Raw genomic sequence first — 25,415 nt, 5'->3', positions numbered from 1 at the left:
CAGCATAAACTTTTTAAACCAGTCACTAGGTTGGTTTTGCCACTTTCTTTCAAGGACCACAATACTGGAGGCTATATGCATCCAGCCTAAAGGTTACCAGTTCAAATGTTAAAGAATAAGTAGATACCCCTTTATAAATAAATAAATTTGGGCTGCTCAAGTTTCACACAGAATGTCACATAATAAAGATATAGGTGCATTTTGAAAATTCTACCCAATGACTCACTGGCTTTCAAAATTTACTAAGGAACTTAAGCTAGGCAGGCTCTTGAAAATTTTATCAGTGATCTAATATTAATTGACATACAGAATGACCATTAGGACATAAAACAGTACTTCTCCATATGATACATAGCTACCTATTTCTGAGACAGTTTCACTTGAGAAATAAGTATCAAAAGGAGATGCTGTGTATCAACACCAATGGCATTTCAAATGTTAGTTCTTTTCATATGTTTAGTATTTTTCATCCAGGATTTTAAATACAAGCATGTGTGTATTATTTCCATTTAAGACAGAGCAGTAAGCAACTTGCTCAAGGTCATAAAGCAACTACCCATCTGACATCTAGTCATGTGCACTAACCAGAAGGCCATGCTACGTCTAAACTAATCCAAGACTACAGCAGTATATTTAGTGTATTTTGCTATTAATGCAACTATCATTATAGGCCCACAAGTACAAAATTAAACATACAAAATGCATCGAGTTATCAAATATGACACAAAAGAACTTCCAAACCCAACGAAGCTACAAACCCTCTCAACTCAACCCTCAAAAAAAGTCTTAAGTCAGGGGTCCCCAACGTGGTACCCGCGGGCGCCATGGTGCCCGCCGAGGCATATACGTGCACCCGCGAACTGGCCAGCGGATGAGCATCCGCCAAAATGCCACCAACAAGTGGCGTCATCCAGAGGTGTCGCCACCGAAATGCTGCTGATTTTCGGCAGCGACGCCTCTGGATGACTGTGCTTGTCGGTGGCATTTCGGCGGATGCTCGTCCGCCGCCACGGTCCTCTGTGGCTCGTCGTCTGGCGCCCGCCAGATGAAAAAAGTTGGGGGAATCACTGTTTAAGTCATAGAGTTAAAGACCAGAAGGTACAACCAGGTCATCTAGTCTGTTCTCCTGTATATCACAAGACACCACCACCACCTAGCACCCACACAGTAAAACAAAACAACAACAAAAATTAGACCAAAGTATTAACTGAATCAGGCTGGATAAAAATTCATGACTAAAAAATTCATTTTTAATTTTTTTAAAATTTAAATTAAATATGGGTATAGTTTTAAAATTTAAAACTCAATTTGAAACTTACTATAATCTATTAAAATTATTTACATTAAAAATATTAAGCAGCACATATTTTCTGCTGAAGAACAATGTAAAAAACTGATGGCAGTCACAGGCTAAGTACCTGGAAACAGACTTTGTTGAAGTGCTAAACTAACTTCTGACAGCAGTAGCCTCTTCTGTATGTGCAGAGAGAATATTTTCTTCATTTCTGTTTATTCAGCCAGTTCAGTTCAATTACTAGTTCAGGGTGGCCCAACTGGCGGCCAATGGGCCGCTTATGGTGCCCATGGTGTCCACTCCCCCAGCAGCAGCTGCCTGGAATGTAGAGAGCATTGTGCAGTGAAATGCTGCACATGCCAGAGACCTGCTCTACAAAATGGCATCCTTTGCATGGCATGTCTTCGCACGTACCATGTGTGCGAGGTCCCGCTGCATGGAAGATGTCATTTTGTGCTACAAAATGGTGCACTCTGTATGGTAGGACCTTGTACGTGTGGTTCATGGGAGGTCACATTGCCTAGAGGATGCCATTTCATTTCTGTATTTGGAGGTGCTGCACAACTGCTCATGCAGCCCATGTGACTGAAAAGTTTATTCAGAGTCAAGAAACAACGGGGAGTTTCAAACCATGAAAAAAAAAATTTTTTCTTCTTCTGATCTATAATCAGTGTGAGGATGAGCTCTATTAGTTCTAAAATCTTGAAGGAAAAATCAGTTCAATTTACTAACTGCAGATAATACTTACTTTGTTTTATTAATCAGTTAGTTTTGAATGAAAAACATGTTTTGATAAACCTATGTATTCAGCATATTTAAGATTTTTTGTATTAAATAAAACTATTTAAAATGCTATTTTTGTGTGCAATTTTAATCAAATTAGAATTTCCATTCAACTACAGCTTGACTCAAATCACAAGTTAAAAAAAAAAAATCTAGTAAAGAAATGCATCCTCCATTTTTAAACATAATTAAAAATATAAAAATGATTAATCTGAATAAATGAAAGCTGAGATATAATATTTCTTAAATAAGTGTATATAGATATGGTGCATCCTCCTGATTAGTAAAAAGTAATACCAAGCTTAGTGTTAAGGCTATGTTTAGATGAAAAAAATCAACATGTTGGAATGGTTACCAACCAATGAGAGTCAACCTTTCTTTAGGAAAGAACTAGAGTACAAAAGCAAAAGAACTTTGATTTAAATCATGATTAAAATTGGTGATTTAAATCAATCCACCAGGAAGTAAACACAATGTTCTTGTAATACATTACTACAGCAACTTAACTATCTTTTGGACAAATGGAACGATGAATAGGAGAAGCAAAATCTAGAACATAGCCCTTCCTCTGGCAATTCCCTGCTCTCAAGACATACAAATCTAGGGGAACTGTCAGCTCAAGTGTCCCAGCTGATCTCAACTTTCAGGGTAAAGCATGGAGAGGGCCAACCTTTAAAATACTCTAACTATAAAGCCTATTATGTTTCAGGTTCAGACATCTCAAATTCCATCCAGAAACAAATGGGAAGCCAATGGAATCTAGTTGTATAGCTCTAACAGGTACCATTTCAATCATAAAAAAATGAAGCAAGCCATTTGGAAGTTGATAGCCCTACTAAAGACTCACTTTTAGCTAGCCTTCCAATGCTGATGTCCACTCCTGAACCTTACCAGTCCCTCAAACAGCATTATATACAGTATACAGAATTAAACAGATTTTCAAACCACACAGAAAGAGTAAGAGGGAACTAAAATATACCCCTGGATTCTTTTAATTTTTACTGTTATCTTGTTCATTCTCATTTTAGTGTTTGCATCATCCCTTGCAGTAACATATCTTAAGTAACATTGTAAGCTGCTTAGAGCAGGAAACTCGCATACCCTTATAGCACGATGCATTCTCTATCTGCTAGAGAACTAGGCAACAGCAGTAACAATAACTGGCAGATTTCAGAATTGGATCCTACCTCCCTCTGCTTCTGCCCTGTTCGTTCATAAGGTGAACATTTGTAATATAAACCTAAATGTACTCAGTTGTCATTTTTCACCCCAGCATCATAAAGAGTTTTAGTGATAAAGGAATAACCCTGTAAGGGTGAGTTATTCTGGAAGTGCTACCAGAAGGATAACCACAGCAGTGCTAGTACACTAAACTACATGATTTATGTCACCAGACCCTTTCTTACTCCTATGTATTATTTAAAAATCACATTGTGATAGCACCCAGAAGGTTAGGATAGGAGCCTGAGTCTCACTATGTTAAGTGCGTAAAAAACAGACACCGTCCCCACCCTGAGTTTACAATCTAAAAAAGTTCCTCTAACAATATTTCCATTTCTATTTCAAATAAGTTGGATTTTAGTTTCAAATGTCAAGCTTCCTCATACAGTTTGAGTGTCCCCTTCCAAAGCTCATTCCTGAAACACAGGATGAAGGACTCTACAAAGACTGAGAGACTCAATAGCTTAGATTTGTTCAGGGCTAGAGGTGTTCCAGGTTAATGCTGCTAGTTACCACCCGTTAAGCCAAATGGTGAATTGGGCCACAAAAAGAGCAAGCCAGCACTGACCCACAACTGAAAAGTTGGTGAGAAATAATTACAAAAAGCAAAGCTAACAGTTTAAATCCTTTGTGATAAGCTACTACAAACTCCTCTTAAATCCTTTACGTATAATTGCTCATGTATGAAAACAAGTATTACACATACTTGCAAGTTAAGTTGAATCCTCCCCACAAACCCTCCCCCCCTTCCCCAAAACTGAATTTTCTTCTTTGCCACAAATAAAGGTCCAATTCTGGATCCCTTGCTTTAACAGCAAGCTCCAACGATTTCAGTTGGGCTACTCATGTCAGTAAAGGACTTCTCTCACAAAAAAGGGGTATAAAATGGAGCCTTCTAGTACCCTAAATAAGTAAGTGGCACTTGCATCTGTAGAGTTCAATTTACTACTGAACGGCATTAGAAATTAGAGAGAATTCTCCTTTCAATAGTGTTGCATCAGACTGAAATATGTAGCTTAACTGAAAAACGTTGCTATGAAAAGCTGAAAAACGGGCACTGAACCATTGCAATGAAATGCCATTACAAAACAAGAGCAAACAAAGCCAACATTGAAAGAGGGACTGCATGGAAAAGGGAGTTCTAAAAGTCAACAACCCTTTCTGTGACATTCACAGCATTCTTTCATGCATGCAGACAGTCTTATATAACCCACGATTATGTGGATGAGCAGACTCAACTTTCTGGAATACCAAAAACACTGCTCTGTGAAATATTGATATTAGAGATCCCACTGACAAGGACTACTGCACAGAAATAGCAAGGAGATAAAGTATGAATTCTATAGGTTTATGAGAGCAATTATGTAGAATTTGAATTTTTTTCTTTCCATTCTTTATAAGAATTTAGGAATTTAACAATTTTTCCCACCCCCCTACCAACTTTTATCTGTTTCCATATGTTGTTGGGTTTCTGCATTTTTAATAGGGTTGACTTAACTATATACTTAACAACTTTAACCATCATAGCTTCTGGTCTTCCTAAGGTATCTGTGCACGAGCATCACTGAAGTCAGCACAAGTCTGGGAAAGGTGTTTGTAACTAACTACTGATGCACAACTACCATAGCAAAGAACAAAATATTGATAATATATGCAGCTTTTCTGTATTAGTGGGGAGTGAAAACTTAGCACCAGGTGCAGTATAAGGGTTTTTTTTTTTTTTTTTTTAAATCATGTGGCAATGTGCCAATATTCTTCATGTCATTAAGTGGCAGTTTTTGCTACCTTAATCAGTAACAAAACAAGAGGAAAGGGGGTGTTGGCTTTGAGCAATTTGAGGAATAAATATTTTAAGGCAAACAAATACATTGACAATGTGCTCTTCTAAAATTTTGTTTTGATAAAACATCTGTAGCTTCTAAGGAGATTGTCAGTCCTGTAATTATTTGTAAAGTTTTTGCCACAGTTAATCATTGCTTTGAAGTAAATTGTGTTTCAACTCAGTGTTTTAGATATGGAAATAGGAACCACATTAGTCTCTGGTGTATGGATGTTGGTGGCTTAACAATGGATCTCTTATTAGTAGATGGTCTAATTTGAGGATTGGATGTACCTGTAAATTTAAACCAGTACTTTGACTTTGATATAGGCTGTTAAGGAAGGGAGGAATAAAGGTGCTAGAAGGACATTTATCCACAGTAAACTGATAGGAAAGTTATTTTCTCTAGTTATTCTTAAAAATTTGAGTCACAAAAATAAGAATCTTTTCCTGATGAACTCAAGGTAAAAGGATGAATCAGCTTGTGTCAGACTGTTGTAAATGACAGTTTGGCGACTCAAACAAGATTTCCAACAATCTTGTGCTGTCTGACTCTCTCTTCAGAGTGCCCCGCTACGTTAAACTGAAGCCTATATTTTAGCTTTAACTGTTAGAAGATTTTATCATTATTTCAACGGTCATGACAGTCATTTCAGAAAGTTAACTGTATACCAGATGTATTATTTCAGAACAGTAGAGTCTTGTTCCCAAGCAAACATCCCTATATTAAACTCACATTTCTAGGTTTCCCAAAGTTAAATGGTACTTTAGTTTGTGTCTGTGATGTAACTAGTGTTTAAAATAGTGACTACAAACCGATTTCTACATTTTCTTCATGGATAAGGCCTTTATAAAATGCAGCATTATGGGAAGTTGCCTGTTATCAGACCACAGTAATAGGTTTACTTTGAAAACTCCAATTATGTATTTTCACCCTTACAATGGAGCACTTTGTTCACTAAGGTGACAACCCAACATTAAACCACTGCATGACAAAATCATTGATGCTAGCTTGTCCAAAGCTCCTGCAAGGAACTGCTGTCTTGAAGCCTATAACCTAGATAATGTAGATTAGGTATGGTCTAGTTTATTTAAAGTTTTCCATTCATGACTTAGTTTTCTGTAAATGTGTATGTTTGAAAAAAAGATATACAGGATGCTGAAACCCTAAATAGCAACAAATACACTTTGCAAGTTTGAGTTTCATGAGTAATAGCAACATACTGCCCAGTAACTAAAGTTAGAAAGAATGCTGTTACATTTTCTCTAACTGAATACCCATACATTTTGTAGATTAATTTTAGGTCCATTTACAGTATAAAACCAATACACACCCGCTTCTTTCGGCCAGTTTGGCTGTGAGACAGGGATTTTCCATCATTTTCAATGTTCTGCAAATCACTGAGACCTAAATTAATAAGTTAAGCACACAAAGATCAATAAATGTCAACATTCTGAACCTAATTCTCCACTGTAACATTTACACCCGTGAGAAGCTAGAACATCTATTTTGGACTATTTTAAGTGTCTATGCGGGATAAGCACGGTGGAGAATCAGACTGTCTGTTGGGGTACTCAGAAATGGCCACTAAATTCCTGCAAGAGATTGTACCAGTAGAAGAATTGTACTTGTACTTTAACGCTATTCAGAATTCTTGTTTATTAAATATTTAAACTTTTTTCCATTAGTACAAATAAAACAGTACAAAAATCTACCTTGTAACTATTTACATGCACCTGTGTCTACCTACCCATCTCCCCTGCAGCTTATTTTAACATCCCAAGTCTGTGCAGCTTTGTCACAGCTGTCTTTTTTAAAAAGCTAGTCACTGCCTACCTATTTCTTCTTCCTCCTCCCTCACAAAATGAGGAATTTCTCCCCAGAATTACCCTGGGGAGAGATCCAGGACAGGCACTACTAACTGCTTTCTTATAAATAAAATATACTCTAAAGCTCAATAAATCATGAAGTGGACAGCATAATCAACTGTTTCCTAGATCTTTTGATTGGTTTGTGCATTCAAATCATTTTAAAACTTTAAGAGCTAAAATTTGTAGCATTTGGCCCCCAAATCTGAAATCAGGCACAATCTTGAATCACCGTGATTGCTGCTTTCCTGTTTCAAAGGCAGACAAAAAACAGTGGAGTATGTGAACAAGTTAGTAGCAAATTTCAAGGGAGGAAAACAGTCAGGTAGAGGCAATATTTGAAAGCCCATGAGTATCAAGGTAATTTATCTGGGAACCGTTATATTGCATTCTGTGTACCACAGAAGTCTTAATGAAAGCCACAGAATACTCACTTTGAAGACAACTGGTTTTATTGTGTTTTGTTATCTCATTAGAAGGCACATTTTCTAGCTTCCAGAGGGTATGCTGTGCTAAGGAATAAAGGCGTTTGCGTGACCTGCAAGATACATAAAGATATAACAACTAGACCTGCTGAAACATTCAGAATACGTGTGACAACTATGCAAGCTAATTTTTCAGTTTGGTCAGTGAACTGAAAAAAAAATATATCATTTTTTCCAACAAACTGAATTTTCATTTTTTCTTGTCAAACAAAACATCAATCTGAAGTGACATTTCAAAACTGTTAGTTTAGAAAGTTTCAAAAGAAATAGTTACCTACATTTCCATAACTGCTGTTCTTCGAGGTGTGTGGCACATGTACATTCCACTAGAGGGGTGTTCACGCCCTCTTGCAAAGAGGTCAGATTTCTTCAACCCCGCCCCCCCAGTGGTACCCATTGGGGCAGCTTGAGCGCTCTGTCGCTGCGTGGCACTGTGTGCTGGCATAAGAAGGCAGAACCACTCCAACCCCTCTGTTTCTTCGTACCCATTTGACTCCAATAGGGAGGGGAAGGCAGGCAGGTTGTGGAATACACCTCAGAGCGACTGTTGAGGAAAGGTAAATAACTGTTTCTTCTTCTTTGAGTGATTGCACATGTTAATTCCATTGTAGGTAACTCACAAGCAAATAGCTATGGAAACTGGCATCGTCAGTGCACTGACGGTCGATGGTGTAATGAGAAGTGAAAGTGTGGACTGATTACCAAGTCACTGCATTACAAATATCAACAATTGGTACTCAAGCCAGGAAATCTGCAGAAGCTGCTTGTGCTCTAGTAGAATGTGCTAGTTCTGGAGATGGTGGGGTTGTGTTACACAGTTGGTAGCACAAATGGATGCAGGGAGAGATCCAGAAGGAGATTCTCTGGGAGGAAAGTGGATTGCCCTTAACTCTATCAGCAACTGTGACAAAGAGCTGTAAGGAAGTTTGGAAAGATTTAGTGTGTACTAGGCAGAAAGTTAATGCTCTTCTCGCATCCAGTGAGTAAAGTCTTTATTCATGCTTATGGTGAGGGGGTTCTGGAAAAAACATGGGCAGATGTCTTGGTTAATGTGAAAATTAGAGACTACTTTTGTAAGGACATTTGGGTGTGGACAGAGATAAACCTTATCTTTTTAAAAGCTGTATAAGGTGGTTCTGATACCAGAGCTCACCAACTCTTCTGGCTGAGGTGATCACTACTAGGAATACTACCTTCATGGAAAGGTGAAGGAAGGAGCAAGTCACGAAAGTTTCAAAGTGGAGTGCCGTTAGACTAGTTAGGGCTAAATTAAGGTCCCCAGGAGAGATGGGATCCTGCACTTGAGGGTATAATCTGGCCATGCCCTTCAGAAATTGACTAACAATGGGGTAGGACAAAAGGGGCCTATTATCTTCCCGTATACGGAAAGCAGAGATAGCAGCCAAATGTATCATAAGAACAGCCGTACCGGGTCAGATCAAAGGTCCATCTAGCCCAGTATCCTGTCTACCGACAGTGGCCAATGCCAGGTACCCCAGAGGGAGCGAACCTAACAGGCAATGATCAAGTGATCTCTCTCCTGCCATCCATCTCCATCCTCTGACAAACAGAGGCTAGGGACACCATTCCTTACCCATCCTGGCTAATAGCCATTAATCGACTTAACCTCCATGAATGTATCCAGTTCTCTTTTAAATACGGTTATAGTCCTAGCCTTCACAACCTCCTCACGTAAGGAGTTCAACAAGTTGACTGTGTGCTGCGTGAAGAACTTCCTTTTATTTGTTTTAAACCTGCTGCCTATTAATTTCATTTGGTGACCCCTAGTTCTTGTATTATGGGAATAAGTAAATAACTTTTCCTTATCCACTTTCTCCACATCACTCATGATTTTATATACCTCTATCATATCCCGCCTTAGTCTCCTCTTTTCCAAGCTGAAGAGTCCTAGCCTCTTTAATCTCTCCTCATATGGGACCCGTTCCAAACCCCTAATCATTTTAGTTGCCCTTTTCTGAACCTTTTCTAGCGCCAGTATATCGTTGAGATGAGGAGACCACATCTGTATGCAGTATTCGAGATGTGAGCGTACCATTGATTTATATAAGGGCAATAATATATTCTCAGTCTTATTCTCTATTCCCTTTTTAATGATTCCTAACATCCTGTTTGCTTTTTTTTTTTAAAATCCTTATGGCACTAATGGTCACATTCTGTTTTAGATCTAGAAGGTAGTTCAGCACAGCTTTCAGGTATGCTTTGTGAGGAGACATACCTTTCTAATGAGCCCAAATGGAGAAGCACTTCCACTTGGGCAGGTAAGTAATTCTAGTTGAGGGTTTTCTACCATTTAGAAGTACATTCTGGACAACCATCACTGGTGGTATGAAGAAACTGAGGGGGATGGGGGATAGCTCTGCCCTCTTAAACCAGCATGCAGTGGCGTGTGGCCCCAAAGAACCTTCAAGCTGCCCTGATGGGTACTGCTGAGTAAAAGAGAAATCTCCAACATCTGTGCATGAGGTGCACACCCCAAATCTACAACGGAATTGACACATGCCATCGCTTGCAAAAGAACTAGCTGTTTTGACTTTTTCAAAATTTGTTTCCTCATTTTTTTAATCAGCCAAGACTATTCAAGAATTTGGGTTGAATTCTCAAATAGTTTTGGTTGCCTCAAAATTGCATTTTTTGGCAAACTTACCATTCGCCATAAAAATTTCACCCAGCTCTAGAGAGACAGAGCAACAAATAATTCTCTACCTTTTTAGATGTTCTCTTGCATTCTCGGATGATTCATTTGCAATACTTCTCTGATCTTCTAGATTACTTAAAAAAGTAAGATAGACATGTTTAAAAGCCAAAAGTCATCCCCTAGACTTCAACCCTTCTGTCTAGCCAAGTGACCTTACCCTCGCTAATAAAGCTTCTAACAAAGTATACAAAGGTTAGTTATGTAGAACCATTAACCTCCTTAGAGACCCATTATTAGCCTATCCTTAAATCTACCCAGAGTATTAAAAACAAAAAAATAAACAACAACAAAAAAAATAGACTAGTGGCAATCCCTGGGCCTGCCAAAAAAAACCAAGAATACGTGACTAAATATAATACATGCTTAAAACTGAAATATTAATCATAAAGAAATCCTTCAAAGGAGTAGTATGCCCATATTTTCAAACTTTAATTCTAAATCCTTCTTATAGACAACCTATGGAAACCATTTGTATTCTTCAACTAAAACTTCCCTATCCTGTATTCTATCACTCTCTCTCAAGAGATGTAATTAATGTAAGGCACCAACCTTACAAGATTTTACAATTACTTTTCACTAATCGTCTAATCTGCATTCAGGTTACCTTCCTTAGTGAAATGTTCAGATCAAGCATAAAACAGTAGCAGTGAGGTCTACATCCACATGAAGATCATCTAGCCCACCATCTTTCTCAGTGAGAAACAGCTTGTAGCAGATCTAGGATTTCAATCACCACAGCACATTCAGCCAGAAAGAAAGGCCTCCAAATTTACAAGTTTAGTCAGTCAAATTTCCACATCCCTCATTATTAAAAGCATGTCAGTCCTTTCAAACAGAAGCTTTAAGAAGTTAAAAAACTGATTTGGAGTAGAGCAAATGGTTTAGGTTACTGGTTTGGAAGAGACCCAACTACTCTCTACGCTATGATCACAACTAGTAGACGATCTAATTTACTAGAGAGTCATCAGTGAACTGGGGACAGGTTTCTCCCCTCCACTTTGCAGCATACCAGGGCATGAAACCCCTGTCTCCCTGCTCTCTCCTTCATATACCAGTATGCCCTGAATTTGAAGGGCAGGACTAAAAAAGCTTGAGCATAAAGAAAAAAATTGAAATCTATTTAATTTAGCTGTCACAAGGTTTTGTTCTCTGACAAGATTTAAGTTAAAAATGTGCATCTTCACCAAATACTTACCAAGTCCGTGCCGTGCCAATCCCAGCAACTTGTTTTCTGTTGGACACTATCTTTTGGAAGAATTCTTTTACCTCTTTGTAGTTGAGCCCTGCACGGGACTATTTTTTTAAATCCTGCCCCATAATACCTGGTCCCACATTGTTTCTTGCATTTGTATCCTGCTCCTACCCACAAAAACCTTAGATCCTGCAATAGAGAGTCTCCCATGGTACTAAAAAACCAAAAACCAAAACTATGGTTGGTTAATATATTGTATATTAATGGAATTCACACAATTTTTACCACTAAAAGAATAAAACAAATCTTGCTTAAATCATGTAAATAAAACACTAACTCCTGTTATAATAGACAAGTCTCTTTATCTCTCACTTAAATTTGAGTATTAAAACATTGATTAAAAAAAAAAAAAAAAGATAGTATTTTCCCCACAAATTGCCAGTCTGGTTTTTTTTGCCCACCCATAACAAAGTACATTTTACTCGCTAAGCTAATTTCAAATACCATTGATAAATTTATATGATTACTGATATGATGCTCAGTTACAAACCTTTGTTCTGTTTCCAAATTACTTTCATTATTTGTTTCAATAGTATTTTCAGGTTTATCGTGTGACATTGTTGCTTCCAATCTTTTAGTCTCCACCTCTTTTGTGGCTGCCTATGAAGATTGTAAGAGCAAGTGATGCATTTATTTGAACACAAACTGCAGCTAAGTAACATGTATTACTGTTACAATGCATTAGGTATACTAAAGTAGTTACTTTGAAGAAATTTCTAATAGTAACATTTTGCCATTAAGATAAATATATTCAAAGTAGCATTGATTAGGTTATGCATAGAACTAGAGTTCCATCAGAACACTTATCAAAGTTCAATAACCAAAGACATTTTAAGAGAGGAACACATTTGATGCTATGTACATTAATAGTCATACAATGCATGTTCAAATAAACAAGGATATGTGGGGGATGCATGTTGTACATTTTAGAGCAATTAGAATAACATTTGCGCCGTTAACGGCAGATTCAATGGTACTGCTTGTATGAATAGATCCTACCGACTTTCTTGCAATTTTAAATTTAAAACTAAATTTCTGATAGCTCAGAATTTAAGACTATTGGTACAACATGTACAGCAGACACTTTTGGTGTGGCTGTAACAATAACAAATATTATCTAAGGCAATCAGGATATATTTGTGTGCTTATACACAAGTGGAGAGAGAAGCAGAAAAAGTGCAATATTAATAGTCAGCTATTTAAAACCATCAGTGTTTCAGATGATGTTTGAAAATTTAAAGTTAAAAGGACACATTTGAAAATCATGTTTGTGCCTGAAAATGTTGTACCTATTATTGTTAAAGTTAAAACATGAGATTGTAACTGACAAATTGAAGAAAAAAAATACCCCCCCCATTTATTGTGTATGAATTCAGATGGATTTTTTTGATGGCGCTTCCTCCTGTCTCAGTACTAGCCTGATGACACGATCGACACATTGCTCTGGCACAGTTTACCTATTTGCTCTTTTCAAAGCCCTGCAAGGAGTTCACCAATAGCAGCAGCAGCTGCACTTCTGAAGATTCTGAGTTTGGTGGTAGTCAAGAAAGACATCCTTCATTCTGACCCACATATGGGCCCCCTTTGCCTTACTTACCTCCCTGCATGGTACCAAGGGACAATGCAGCCAAGTGAGGGGGAGTTGTGGGAGTTCTCTATGCCAGGGAAGTACAGGCATGTCCATGGATATGTGTAGAAGGGGAAAGCAGCTGACTGTGCAACGGAAGGAGGGGGCTGTTCGCTCCCCAGGATTCCTCTGCATGTACCAGAAAGTACTTTGGACATAGACAGGACTAACCTCAGTGATGCTCCTGAAGAGTTTAACAGGGACGGATAGGAAAGGGAGAGTGGTATACTGTGGGCCTCAGAACATTTGGTGTGGAGCTCCTGGGCCTTCCTGTCTCACCTCTACTGAAGAGACACACAGCAACAGCAGGGAATTATCTAAAGGAAATTTTCTTTGGTGCCCTAACAGGAATCTGAATTTTTTTTAACCAATTAAAAAAAAAAAAAAAGAAGTTAGAACAGAGCCTGTCATGGATTAACAAAGCAACTGACTGCTCACCCAGAGCTGACTGGCAGCCCCACAGCAGCTGTGAGGATAAAAGTGCTGCAAGGCAGGAGGGTGGGCAACTGCCAGAAACAGAGGGATAGCAGAGAAAGGATCCCTCCAGTATACCGGTGAGAAGCTGCCAGACAAACCAACCCACTGAAAGGGGAGAACCAGGGCAAGAAGCTGGGGAAGACTACAGAGGTAGGAAGTCACTCAGGGAACAGCAAGGGTCTGTGAAGGGCTACTGCTGGCTGTTACTAACAAGGGCCCTGGGCTGGAACCCAGTGGAGTGGATGCACCTGGGTTCCCCTACCTACCCTAGCCAGGGTCTCTTACAGAAGAAGCTTCTACCTCCTGAAGAATTAGTACTGATTAGCTCCTACTGGAGTCACACAACTTCTGTTTCCTATTATCCTAAAGGGGACAGAGACTTTTGAAGACCTGGTCAGGAGGGGTCAGTTCTTCACAATGGACTTGACAAATGCAGAGTTGAGTGTGACGGCATAATGAACAATGGAGACAGGTTGGCGTAGTTCCCCATTCTCCTGCAAGGGGACACTAGCAGATAAAGACCCCCATATTACAGTGCCACTTTGAATACTTTAAGTGTACTTAATACTTTGAATGCTCTCCTCTGGTCTCCGCTTCTAAAAAAAGTTACAGAACCTCAGATTCATTGATTTAAAGACTTGTTCCTCTCTCTTTAGTTTTGTTAAATACCACACAAAGTTTTAGAAGCAATCCTCCTAATTACTCAATTATAAAAGCACACATTAAAGAATTTCCCCTTACTGTTGACTAGGTATAGTTTTCAATAACATATCTTTTCAACATCTATGTAAAAGACAATGGAATTTATTAAAGTGTCATCCTGAAGATGAACTGCGGTAGAAGTGTTGTTCCTTCCTATTTGAAATCATTTTTGAGATCGAGAGAGAAGTGAAAATAATTAGATTCTTCAATCTGATATTAATTTACAATAAATGTCTAAGCTGTATAATACTAGAAGTTTTATAGATTTAAAGAAAAAATAATGTAACTAGCTATTTCATGCTTATTTTTTAAACGGTCTGTTCTAGATGACAAAAAGTGGCCCTCTTAGCCATACACAAGTTTAAAAGGATCCAGTTTTAATCATACAATTCTTATTTTCTCATATCTCTTTTCTAAACAAAGCTTGTTGTGCAATACTTTTGTTTCCCACATTAAGAATTTATTTTCTGTAGTAATTTTTGTGAAATTTATTTTACTATTCTGCTCTCAAGCACATGCTTTACCTTGTTTATTAACAGAACCATGTGTGGCAAGATAAGGCTCTTCTCTCTCTAAAAGTGCTCAAGGTACTGTTCTAATTCAACTCATCTCCTGGACATTTTCCATCCCCTTTATTTTGCCCCAGCAATCACCATTTTTATTAGTTTATCAGCTTTGTGTTTACTCAACATACCTTGATTAGAAAGTTTGTTGAGTTTTCTGTCAAGAAAACATCAATGTAAGACTTGATTTTATCGATCAAGAGATTATAACTGAAGCTCTGAAGAAAAGGCAGATCTGGATTATTCCCATTAATTATTAAGGCCAGCTTCATTCTTAAAGCCTATAACAGAAAGAAAATTCAGAATATACCAAAAATTCATGTATTGTAAGTAATTATATAAGCAACACCTGCAAATATATTTTATAATATGCTTAATATCACTTCTCAAATTTCTATTCTGCACTGGCTGGGAATGGCAATTATCAAAAATGTACAAGAAAGGAAGGCTATTTACTAGTAACTGAGTCCTCTGAAGGTATTGCCTACATAGATCCTTATTTGGGGTTCTGTACCATGCCTTATGAGTTCCAGAACCATTTCAAGGAGTTTGGGTTGCATGAACATTAAACTGTAACCTATGGATTCCAAAACTTTCCAAATGACCCTTATTTCCTCTTCACCTTCTTTAAGCCAATCCCTCGACTCCAAGGAAATGGGGAAAAGGAGAGTGGAGCAGACAATTCAGAGATCTCCAGTTGTTAGTAAATAACACCTTCTCTTTTATTGCCTCTGCAAATTACCAAAGAGGCTAGCAATTAGTAGTAATATTCAGAAAAAGAAGAGCCAATTAGTACTAAAGCAATGAGAAAAAGTTGGGTCAAGATGTGACCTGAACTCCAGACAACAGCCTTCCAAATCCTGCAGACAGTACTACAGATTCATGTTTTGGAAGCTGACATAGCTTTAAATTTCAACTCCTCCTTGTGCTGCAATTTGTGGTAACTGACACCCCCATAAGGGTACAAATATCACTTGTAAGAGAGGAAGTGAATAGAGCACTCTGCAATGGTCCAGGTGGAAAACTCATGAGTATGACCAGAATAAAATTCAGGTTCCAGGCTTCTAGAAAGCATTCAAGTTTCTTGGAAATGCAAAGTTGCTATGGAACCCATCACAATCCATGCAGAGGAACGCATGGATTTACCTTGTTTCTCAGCACAATTATCACACGATGATAGAACTTTTAGTGAATATTCATTCTTCTTAGACTGTGCTTCTGCTCATAAGAAACTACATAAAAATGAAGTCTTTATTGATCAAATCTGTTCCCCATGAGTATGACGAGTATCATCTGCTTTAGAGACTAAAGTTTTTAATTGCTCTTTACTCCTGTTTGAATTGTACTGACAACTATTATGAGGAATGAGGTGGATTCTATTTCTGTTTGTGAATCACTAAAATTGTTCACTGAATTCCAGTTATGCTGGTGAAATCCTAATCTAGACAAAGCTGTATTGTCTACTCCTGGAAGATTACTTTCAGCCGCCTCTCTCACTGAGCCAGCTGACAGAGTGAATATGGCAAACAACAAACCCCAAGCTAAACAGCCTGATTTTATCCCCCTTAAATTCTACACAAAGGTGAAAATATAAAACAAAAACAAAAAACTTTAGAACCCCCAAAACCAAGACACCCAGAAGTTACCATTATTACCTTATTGGATTCCGATTCTGAAAATAGTCTTTCAAGGACTTCTGTAGCTTCCTTAAAGTATCCTCTCTCTATGTGGACGGCTACAGCCTATAACGAGGGTAAATAAATTATATCTACAGGATATACTAAAATGCAATACCATTTATAAAATCTGGAAGTATAAAACTTAAATTTCTGCAGCTTTTCAAGGCACCAAATCTATAGTAAGATAGGTCTACTTAAAACTCAAATTCAGATTTTAACTGATTCCCCATAAGATATTATAGTGGGAGAAATTTGTTTTTACTATTAATTTTAGAGCAAGTGAGTTCATTTTGTTATTTTTCTGCATCTAGCTATGGTACAGTGTGGGTGAGTACTTTGCTGTAAGAAACAGAAACAAGAAGTACAAGATTCAAAGAATGATTGGACATTTATATGGATGGCAAGAACTACCCAGAAATAGTTAATACTAAAAATAAGGTTTTGAAATGACCCCAGGCCTGAGATTTTGTAAGTGCAGATTATCCCACAACTGTCTAGTGTGGCGTACCTCGCACCTTCCCCTGAAATTCTCATTTATGGTCTCAACAGCAGTTACACCACATCCCACTTGCATATATGTAATATTTTCCTGCTTTTGAACTGGTGTCATCCTCATTTTATTTTTTAAAATCACATTCAGATGAGCACATTACATCTCTTTATTTTGATAGGTAAGGTTAGTTTCAGAGAGAAGCCCTGAACATATTGCAATGTATAGAATGTTCCAGATCATTACAATTAGCAGATAATCATTTATTGCATGTATGCAACAAACAAATTAGTAATTTATTACCAAAATAAAAGTTTCTTCAAGTGTGTAAATGACACTTGTTCAAAAATCCAAATGCAAATATTGGTATCTTATAAATAATCACTTCAGCACAATAAAAGTTTTTCCACCTCAACCTCACCTGACCTTATGTTTGAGAAATAGAATAGCAAAATGGAGTTTCATCAAGAACTTCAAGAAAGGGCTTTAGGTTAAGTCAAGCATAACAAAATTTCAACCCCAAAACAGTAATTTAGTCAGACACTATAAGGGCCTGAAAATAGGAATTTGGAATGCAAACTCAATTCAATTCAGCTACTGTTTTACTAAAAAGACCAGATATTAAATTACTCCAGCTGGAATTCTGTGCCACTACCCAATGCACAATTTGCACTGAATTAATGTTCCCTGCAGAACTTTACTTTTTCCCCAGACCGAATTTGTGATTTCCCCTCAGCATTCCCGCTGGGGCGCAGAAAACGGGTACGTGACTACATTGTGTTATTTTGACAACTAATATATTCAGAACTCCCCCATGAGTATAAAGTGTAAGTTGAACTCAGGCAGTTTTCTTTTGAGTATGTGAATTATTAGATTGTTCAAAACATTTATGCAGATCAACACATTACCTGAATCAAAATTAAGCGATGAATGTCTTCATGCAGCTTATCTGGTTTGCTTTGCTCTTCAAGCAATTTCCAAATTGACAGAGCTGATTCTAAAGGTGAAATTCTCTGATCGCTTTCAAAGCGACGACCTTAGGGAGAAAATGAAATAAAGTTTAGAAGAAAGAGCTACCTCTGAAGTGGCAAAAAGTAATAGCATGACACCATTTTCTTAACAGCTGAAATTATCACATGAAATATATTTAATTTTATGTAATTTTTTTATATACACTGTGCATAATGAGTATTAGTGTTTTAAAAAATTCACATCTCTTTAAAATATTTTCAGTGTGTGTAGGATTTGCTCTCTCACATTTTCTTCAAATGTGCTCTGCAGAGCTGAATTAGAGTCTTTTCAGTGTTAGCAAAACACAACAGGAACTGAACTCCCTCCCACATACTGGTGACCGCACTACTGTGCCTTTGTTTTTAAAGCAAGTTATACTTCTCAGTGCTGTGATTAGCTCAGTATTCTTGCTCATAGGTATTAAGTTTAAATATGATCGCTTGTATGAATTTTCTTTATTTTGGATGTACACCTCTACCCCGATATAACACGAATTCAGATATAATGCGGTAAAGCAGTGCTCTGGGGGGGCTGGGCTGCGCACTCCGGCGGATCAAAGCATGTTTGATATAACGCAGTAAGATTTTTTGGCTCCCGAGGACAGCATTATATCAGGGTAGAGGTGTATTAGTTTACATATACCTGGAATCTGGCTCAGTTTTTCCTCTTAATTTCAACTGATTAAATTCTGACTCTCCCTCTTCTGCATATACCGCATACAGAGTAGTATCTTCCTTAGTTTTGGAAGGGGTTTTCCCCGTATTTTTTAGTATCTTTCTTAACTATAGACAGATTATCATTCCTCCTGAAACTATTGAAATAGAGGTTTTAAAGTCAGCCACACTTAATATCACTTACAATATAGCTGGAGACTCAAAGAAAACTGAAGTGCCCTCAACTTCAGAGAGTAGAGAAATATTTATATAAACACACATTTCCATCTCTCTCTCTCTCTCTTCATATTGTTGTTTCAGTTACTACTAAACTTACAACTTAGTTGCAACTAGTGGCCTTTCAAAAGCTCCCATTTTGACATTTATAGGAGTCTGAAGAAATCTATTTCTGGGCCACTGCCTACAGCACCTTCCTCCCAAAGGAGGCATTTTGTAGTGCTTAACGAAGGTGTCAGCTATAGACTAAGTGGCTGTTCTGAAAATTTCAGAAGTGGATCCACTAGCTCGTCCCACACATGAGATTGCTAAAGATCTCATGGAGTGTAACTTGATCCTTTCAAAGAGCCCCTTAGATGATTTGTAAGCTTCCACAATAGTCTAATCCAGTGGTTCTCAACCAGGGGTATGTGTACTGCTGGGGTATGCAGAGATCTTCCAAGGAGTACATTAACTCATCTAGGTATTTGCCTAGTTTTACAACAGGCTACATAAAAAGCACTAGTGAAGTCAGAACAAAGCTAAAATTTCATACAGACTAGGGTTACCATACATCCGGTTTTTCCCGGACATGTCCGGCTTTTTGGTAATCAAACCCCCGTCTGGGGGGGAATTGCCAAAAAGCCGAACATGTCCGGGAAAAATACCGCCGGCCGGGCACTTCCCCTCCCGCGGCTGCTGTGCTCCTCCCCTGACTCTTCTGCTCTGTTTAAGAGCCGAGCTGCCCGAGCACTACCGGCTTCGGGCAGCCCCCATGTCTCCGGACCCTGGGCCGCCAGTCGGGCACTTGCCCTCCCAGGCTTTGGGGGAGCAGGGTCCAGAGACATGGGAGCTGCCGGTAGCGCTCGGGCAGCTTGGCTCTTAAACAGAGCTGAAGAGTCAGGGGAGGAGCACAGCAGCCGGAGCCCGGGAGGGGAAGTGCCCAGCCGGGGGCACAGGGTCCGTAGGCATGGGGGCTGCCCGAAGCCCGAGCGCTACTGGCTTCACGGTTTGCCGGGCAGCTTCCAGACCCTGCGCCCCCAGCTGGGTGCTTCCCCTCCCGGGCTCCAGCTGTGCTGGGGAAGCGCTGGCCAGGGATGCAGGGTCTGGAGGCTGCCCGGCAAACCGTGAAGCTGGCAGCGCTCAGGCAGCCCTTTTCACGTGGCTGACAGGGAGGAAGGGAATGCGGGGCGCTCAGGGGAAGGGGTGGAGTTAGGGCGGGGACTTTGTGGAAGGGGTGGGGAATGAGTGGAGTTGGGGCGGGGCCGGGGTGGGGCCAGGGTCCCGTGGAGTGTCCTTTTTTTAAATATGGTAACCCTAATACAGACTGACTTGTTTATACTGCTCTATACACCATATGCTGAAGCACAATATTTATATTCTAATTAATTTGTAATTATATAGTAAAATGAGAAAGTAAGCAATTTTCCAGTAATAGCATGCACTGACACTTTCATATTTTTACGTCTGATTTTGTAAGCAAGTAGTTTTTAAGGGAGGTGAAACTTCGGAGTATGCAAGACAAGTCCGACTTCTGAAAGGGGTACAGTAATCTGGAAAGGTTGAGAGACTCTGGTCTAATCAACCTAGCAATGGAGGACTTGGAAGCTCTGGGTCCCTGGTATCTTGAGTGGAAGGACACAAACTTCTCGTGGATTCTGTATGCTTGAGATAGATGTCAGAAAAACTCTGAAAATTTAAGTGTGCCATGTCTTTTTAGATGGATGTTGTAGTTTTGGACAGAATGAAAGAAGGTTTATGGTGTTCTGACCACCACAGTGTCCTTTTGGAACATGCATTAAGGCTCTTGTATAGACAAGATGGCCAGCTCTGATAATCGCCTGGTGGATATGACAGCTACTGAGAAACCAGTCATAATGAGTAAATAAAAGGTCACCAGTGAAGTCAGAGGCTTGAAGGGATGGCTTGTCAGGACCCCCAAAGTTAGCAGAAGTCCCATTTTGGGAAAAGTGCCCTGATAGTCTGACTGCTTGAAGGAATTTAGCTCCTTGTGGATTATCTGCCAGGAAGCCTGAGGATACTGCAAATAGCACGCTACTAAAAGTGGACACCTGATATGTAATGGTACTTGGCTGAAGGCCTCTGTCTATGCCTTCTTGGAGAAAGTCAAGAATGGTTAGAATTCCTGGATTTCTGGGATATGCACTGTGCTCTTGGCACAGTTGTTGAATCTGCAGTGCTTGTGAGAACTAAAGGATCTGGAAGGCAGATAGGCATGCCTTTGCACACATTGTCATGGGCTGACCACCATCGTAAGGAACCCATATTTGATTGAGGAAGTCGTCCCACACCTTTACTATGAAGGCTTGAAGACTTCTGATGAGTGATTGTGCCCATGGAGCGATCCCTATGCACGACACCAGGAATCCTAGCCTTTGGAAGCATAGCGAGAGGATATATTTTCTTGTTGCAGAGCCACAGAATACCTAATACTGGGTGCACCAGAGAACTTATCCTGGCACAGATGAAGCTGGATGCCTGGAAGAGATTCAGCATCCAAGATGTGGCCCTTTGTGCTCTTCACTGTGATGGAGCTCTGATCAAGATGCCATCCAGAAGGGTGTACAGATGAATCCCCTGCAACCCAAGCCTACTATCACTACCAATATTTCTGTAAAAAAACTGGGGGCCGAGGATAGGCCAAATGGGAGTGTTCAGTACTGATAAAGCAGGATTGTTTTTGAGAATTGGAAAAACAAACAGACACTAAAATTTAAAAACTAGAAAAAGTTGAACACTGTCTGAATGTAATCAGGTGAAAAATATATACTTAAGAAAAGCAATTTAATTATTCACAGTTACTAAGAAAAGTGGGGATTGGGGGAGGAGGAAAGAAAGAACTCATCTGGTGCACCATACCAAGTTAATGGAGAAAAGCATATCAGCTTCATCCAAATAATCTTAAAATCAGAACTACATTAAAAACAAGAAAAGAGTTAACTGAGAAATATTTACCAAGTGTTTTTCCTTCTGAAATTCGTGTCAAAAACTGACACAGGTACACTGTTTTCATCTGATGAGTAGCTATTTTGGACAGTCCATTAATAATAGCTGAAAAAGGAAAGAGTAAACTTAAATCAGTTTTGTTCCAGCAGTGCCACACTGTGGCTAGAGGTAAAAGAGGCACAGAACTTGCCATACCTATCAGATTTAAAGTACTTTAACTAGTCTTCTAACCAAAGTAAAATGCTTTTAAAAAGTATTAGCAGTCATTTTCAAAAGTGAATTAGTAAATAACTTTCTTCTCCATTACAAAAGGATGTAATTTAGTTCATATTTAAGACAGATGACTTGAGATTTACAACAGCAACTAGAAGTGATGGAGCACACCAGAGGTTCATATTCTGTAAAATATTTGGCTAAATTCAGAATTGCACAATACCACATGTAAATGAAAGCTTGTGTTTTGCTCACAATCTTAAGTGAGATAAATAAAATACAACTGGAGACTTCAAAGGCATTTTTGGGAATATCCCAAAACCATGTGCTGCCTCAGAGACCAGGAACAAAGGAAATATGATTACCTAGAAAAAAAATTCATTGTAGCTGTTTGACTGATAAAGCAAGTGTTACCATAGCAACAGCAGCATCTTAAAGCACAAGCAAGGGACATCCTCTTGCAACATTTCACAAGGAAAGAAGGACATATATATTACTATTATACCTATTAGGGTAAAAGTAGTTTTTGGAAAGAAGTAATTTAAGCACCAAGGGATTATGACCATCAGTCTAAAAACATTCATTAGAATTAGAAATATTAGACCAAACCAGGGTGGGTCAAGTAGAAAGAGGAGACATATAATATATTTCTTTGGGCTAAAAAGATTCATAAAGTGAATGGCATTGTAACATTGTTTAATATAGACGTGCAGTTTAGTATTAAAATCAATCAATCAATCAATCAAAACAGCAAGGTAAAGTTACAGTGCATAAAGTTCATATTTATTTGTAAGGTGCAGAACAAACTGAATTAATGAACCCTCATAACACAAAGGGTAAGTAGCCAAATGAGAAAAGTAAAACGGGAGGGGGCAGGAAGGTCAAGTAATTTGTCCAAAACCACACAAGCATCAAAGGCAGAGCCGGGATTGGAGAACAGCAATTCAGCAAAGCACTTAAGTATGTACTTTGTGCTAACTGGGGCTCGAATCCAGGAGCTCCTGACTCCCAAGCCCCGTGTTAACGTCACTAGACCGCACTGTATGCGGCAGTGGTCATTCTGTTTTACTTAGGATGTATTTACATAAGGAAAATCAAATTAATTTACTTGTTTACTGTAGTAAGTCATGGTCCATGGGGAAAGTTGGAACAGGCACTACAAATTTAATAGTGTTTACAAGTTAGTTTATTTTAAAGCCCTTGGTTTATTACCCAACACAGCTCTAAATACTGTATTGCTTTCCAGGCTTCCTTTACACTACTTCTTTACAGTCCTACTGCAGTGTGGACATAGGGAGCAAGAGCAGTGGGACTACTGTAACTCTAGACTTCAGCTAGAGAAATATAGTTTTGAATAGCAGCATAGTTCCACAATTTATTCTCACTACTTCATTGGCCTTCCTCATCGCAACCAAAATAGACTAGACAAACTAGAACTTGGTTTTGGTTAGCACCCCTCAAACACAAATACTTTAAGTTTTACATTTGTAATGTAGGGACTTTGTAGATAATAATTTCCTAATACAAATAGTACATTCCTTAGCTACTGTATCCTGTAGATGGAGTCAGAGTTCAGAAGATTTTAAAGAAAATTGGAGTTAGAGTTCAAATAACTAGAACGGGTAATGTATAAGAATTGTATTTCTCTAGCTGTAGAAGGCATAGTGGAAACTAAAAGTCTTTGCACTGGACCTATTAAAGTGTGCTAGACATTCCAGTTTCCTCAGCAGCTGTATTTTTTTCCAGATCTTTGACATGTATTTTGATCTTACTTTGAAGGTAAGTAGAGCTTGAATTCTATCTAGCTCTGGGGAGGGAGGCAAATATATGGAAATTTTTCGAGGGAGTGGAGAATGGAAGAGAGTTTTCTCAACCACACGTCCTATTATTGATAGCTATGATCGCTGCTTTACCGTGGTTTTTGCATTCCTTCCTGTCTCTCCCCTTCCTTCAAACTCTGACAGAAAGAGCCTTTGTTCCTGTACATTAGCACTTTCCACGTACATGAAACTGAATGTAACTGCAGTTAGATGATCGGACATACTGTTCAGGTATGAATTGATCAACGTACTTTAAACTAACAGAACAGACGGAATTTCAGAAGATGTTGCTGTAGTCAGTTATCTTATTAAAAATGCTTTGTGATACTGGAATCCCATAACTGTTCCATAGGTCATTAGTGGCCTTTTGCGATCTTTAAGAATCCAGTGCTTCTGTGAGATATTTGGAAACTGTCAGATCCATATCCAGAGGACACTGCAATTGCAGAATAGTGCTGATGGGCAATAGTTGAGAATTCAAATCAGCATGACTAATGTAGACAATGAACAAAAGATGTGTTTCTATACTTAAACGTTGGTTCAGGTTAACTTGATTTTTTCCCCCAGTATAAACTGTCCTGCCTCCCCACCCTAGCATTTTTCGTTTTGAATCATGCGGCATCTCGACCCACATTAATTAACACACTTTCAAAGTGAGTTAATCGACATTCAAAATTATTTCATATCCACTGTTCTGCCTCAGGCAGTCTTTCCACTTGTACGGGGACTGTTGCCCCCTTACTAACATTCAGTGGGGGTGTTTTGGTTGGCTAGCTCCCAGCACTAAAAGGGGAAGGGTCGATGGCAAATCAGGAGCCAGAGACTGACAGTCCCCAGGAACAATGGGGAAAGGCCAATGCTCCAAATCAGCCTGATTAGCCTGTCCGCCCTGTCAATCAAAGAGTCAGGAGGCCAGAGGGGTCCCATCCTCCATGTGAGCTGGAATTGCCTGAGTCAGACAGAGTGGGGCCGAGCTAAGGAGAAAGCGGGGGCCAGAGCTAAGTTGCTGGAAGCAGAGCTGCAGCCCCAAAGCCAGAGCACAGCCCAGAGAGAGCAGACCTGGCCTGGGAGCAGAGCTGTAGCACCCAGAGCCAGAGGGGCCAGAGAAGCACCCCAGGGAGCTGAAGGCAGAGCAGCAGCAGCAGCCGCCGTGCTGAGGCAGAGTGAAGCTGGAGCTGGGGCTGAAGCAGTCAGGAGCTGGGTACGGTGAGCAGCTGGGTAGAGTGAGGGGGACCCTGGGCAGTGGGCCCAGCACAGGAAGATGCCTCAGCCAAGAGGCTCTGCAGGCCAGACTTGGAGGGGGATTGTAACCCTGACAGGGCGGGGGTGACACTGGGAAGAAGAGTCCTGCCACCTAGAGCCTGAGAGCATGTGGCCACCACCAAAGCAAGTGTCCAACCCACAGCGTCTCTGCAGCACAGCCAGGGCCTGAGAAGGAGCCTGGGACCTACAAGGAACCGACTGTGAACTGCCCTGATGTTCCAGAGACACTGTTTGTAATGTTCCCTGCCACAGAGCAGGGTGATGTGTTTTCCTTTAACTTTTCCCATTTTTCCTT

At 39.4% G+C, this 25,415-nt stretch overlaps 1 protein-coding gene across 3 annotated transcripts in view; it reads right to left on the bottom strand.

The window, feature by feature from the left end:
• TERF1 (telomeric repeat binding factor 1) overlaps positions 1 to 25,415 on the bottom strand; it is a 28,640-nt gene that overhangs the window by 1,122 nt on the left and 2,103 nt on the right. The window contains exons 2-9 of one of the 3 annotated variants that reach the window (XM_005309282.4): positions 21,834 to 21,929; positions 17,886 to 18,013; positions 16,464 to 16,550; positions 14,940 to 15,089; positions 11,930 to 12,039; positions 10,196 to 10,261; positions 7,421 to 7,524; positions 6,452 to 6,525 (exon numbers count right to left, since the gene is read on the bottom strand). In XM_005309282.4, coding sequence (XP_005309339.2) covers positions 6,452 to 6,525; positions 7,421 to 7,524; positions 10,196 to 10,261; positions 11,930 to 12,039; positions 14,940 to 15,089; positions 16,464 to 16,550; positions 17,886 to 18,013; positions 21,834 to 21,929 — 815 coding nt within the window. The remainder of the gene's footprint in view (positions 1 to 6,451; positions 6,526 to 7,420; positions 7,525 to 10,195; positions 10,262 to 11,929; positions 12,040 to 14,939; positions 15,090 to 16,463; positions 16,551 to 17,885; positions 18,014 to 21,833; positions 21,930 to 25,415) is intronic. The other 2 variants (XM_008165300.4, XM_024102790.3) reach the window with 2 other exon arrangements.

Source organism: Chrysemys picta, chromosome 2, assembly GCF_011386835.1.
Source record: "Chrysemys picta bellii isolate R12L10 chromosome 2, ASM1138683v2, whole genome shotgun sequence".
NCBI classification, from domain to species: Eukaryota; Metazoa; Chordata; order Testudines; family Emydidae; genus Chrysemys; species Chrysemys picta.
The sequence above is the reverse complement of the archived record's forward strand: the minus strand, read 5'-3'. Positions and strand labels throughout refer to the sequence as shown.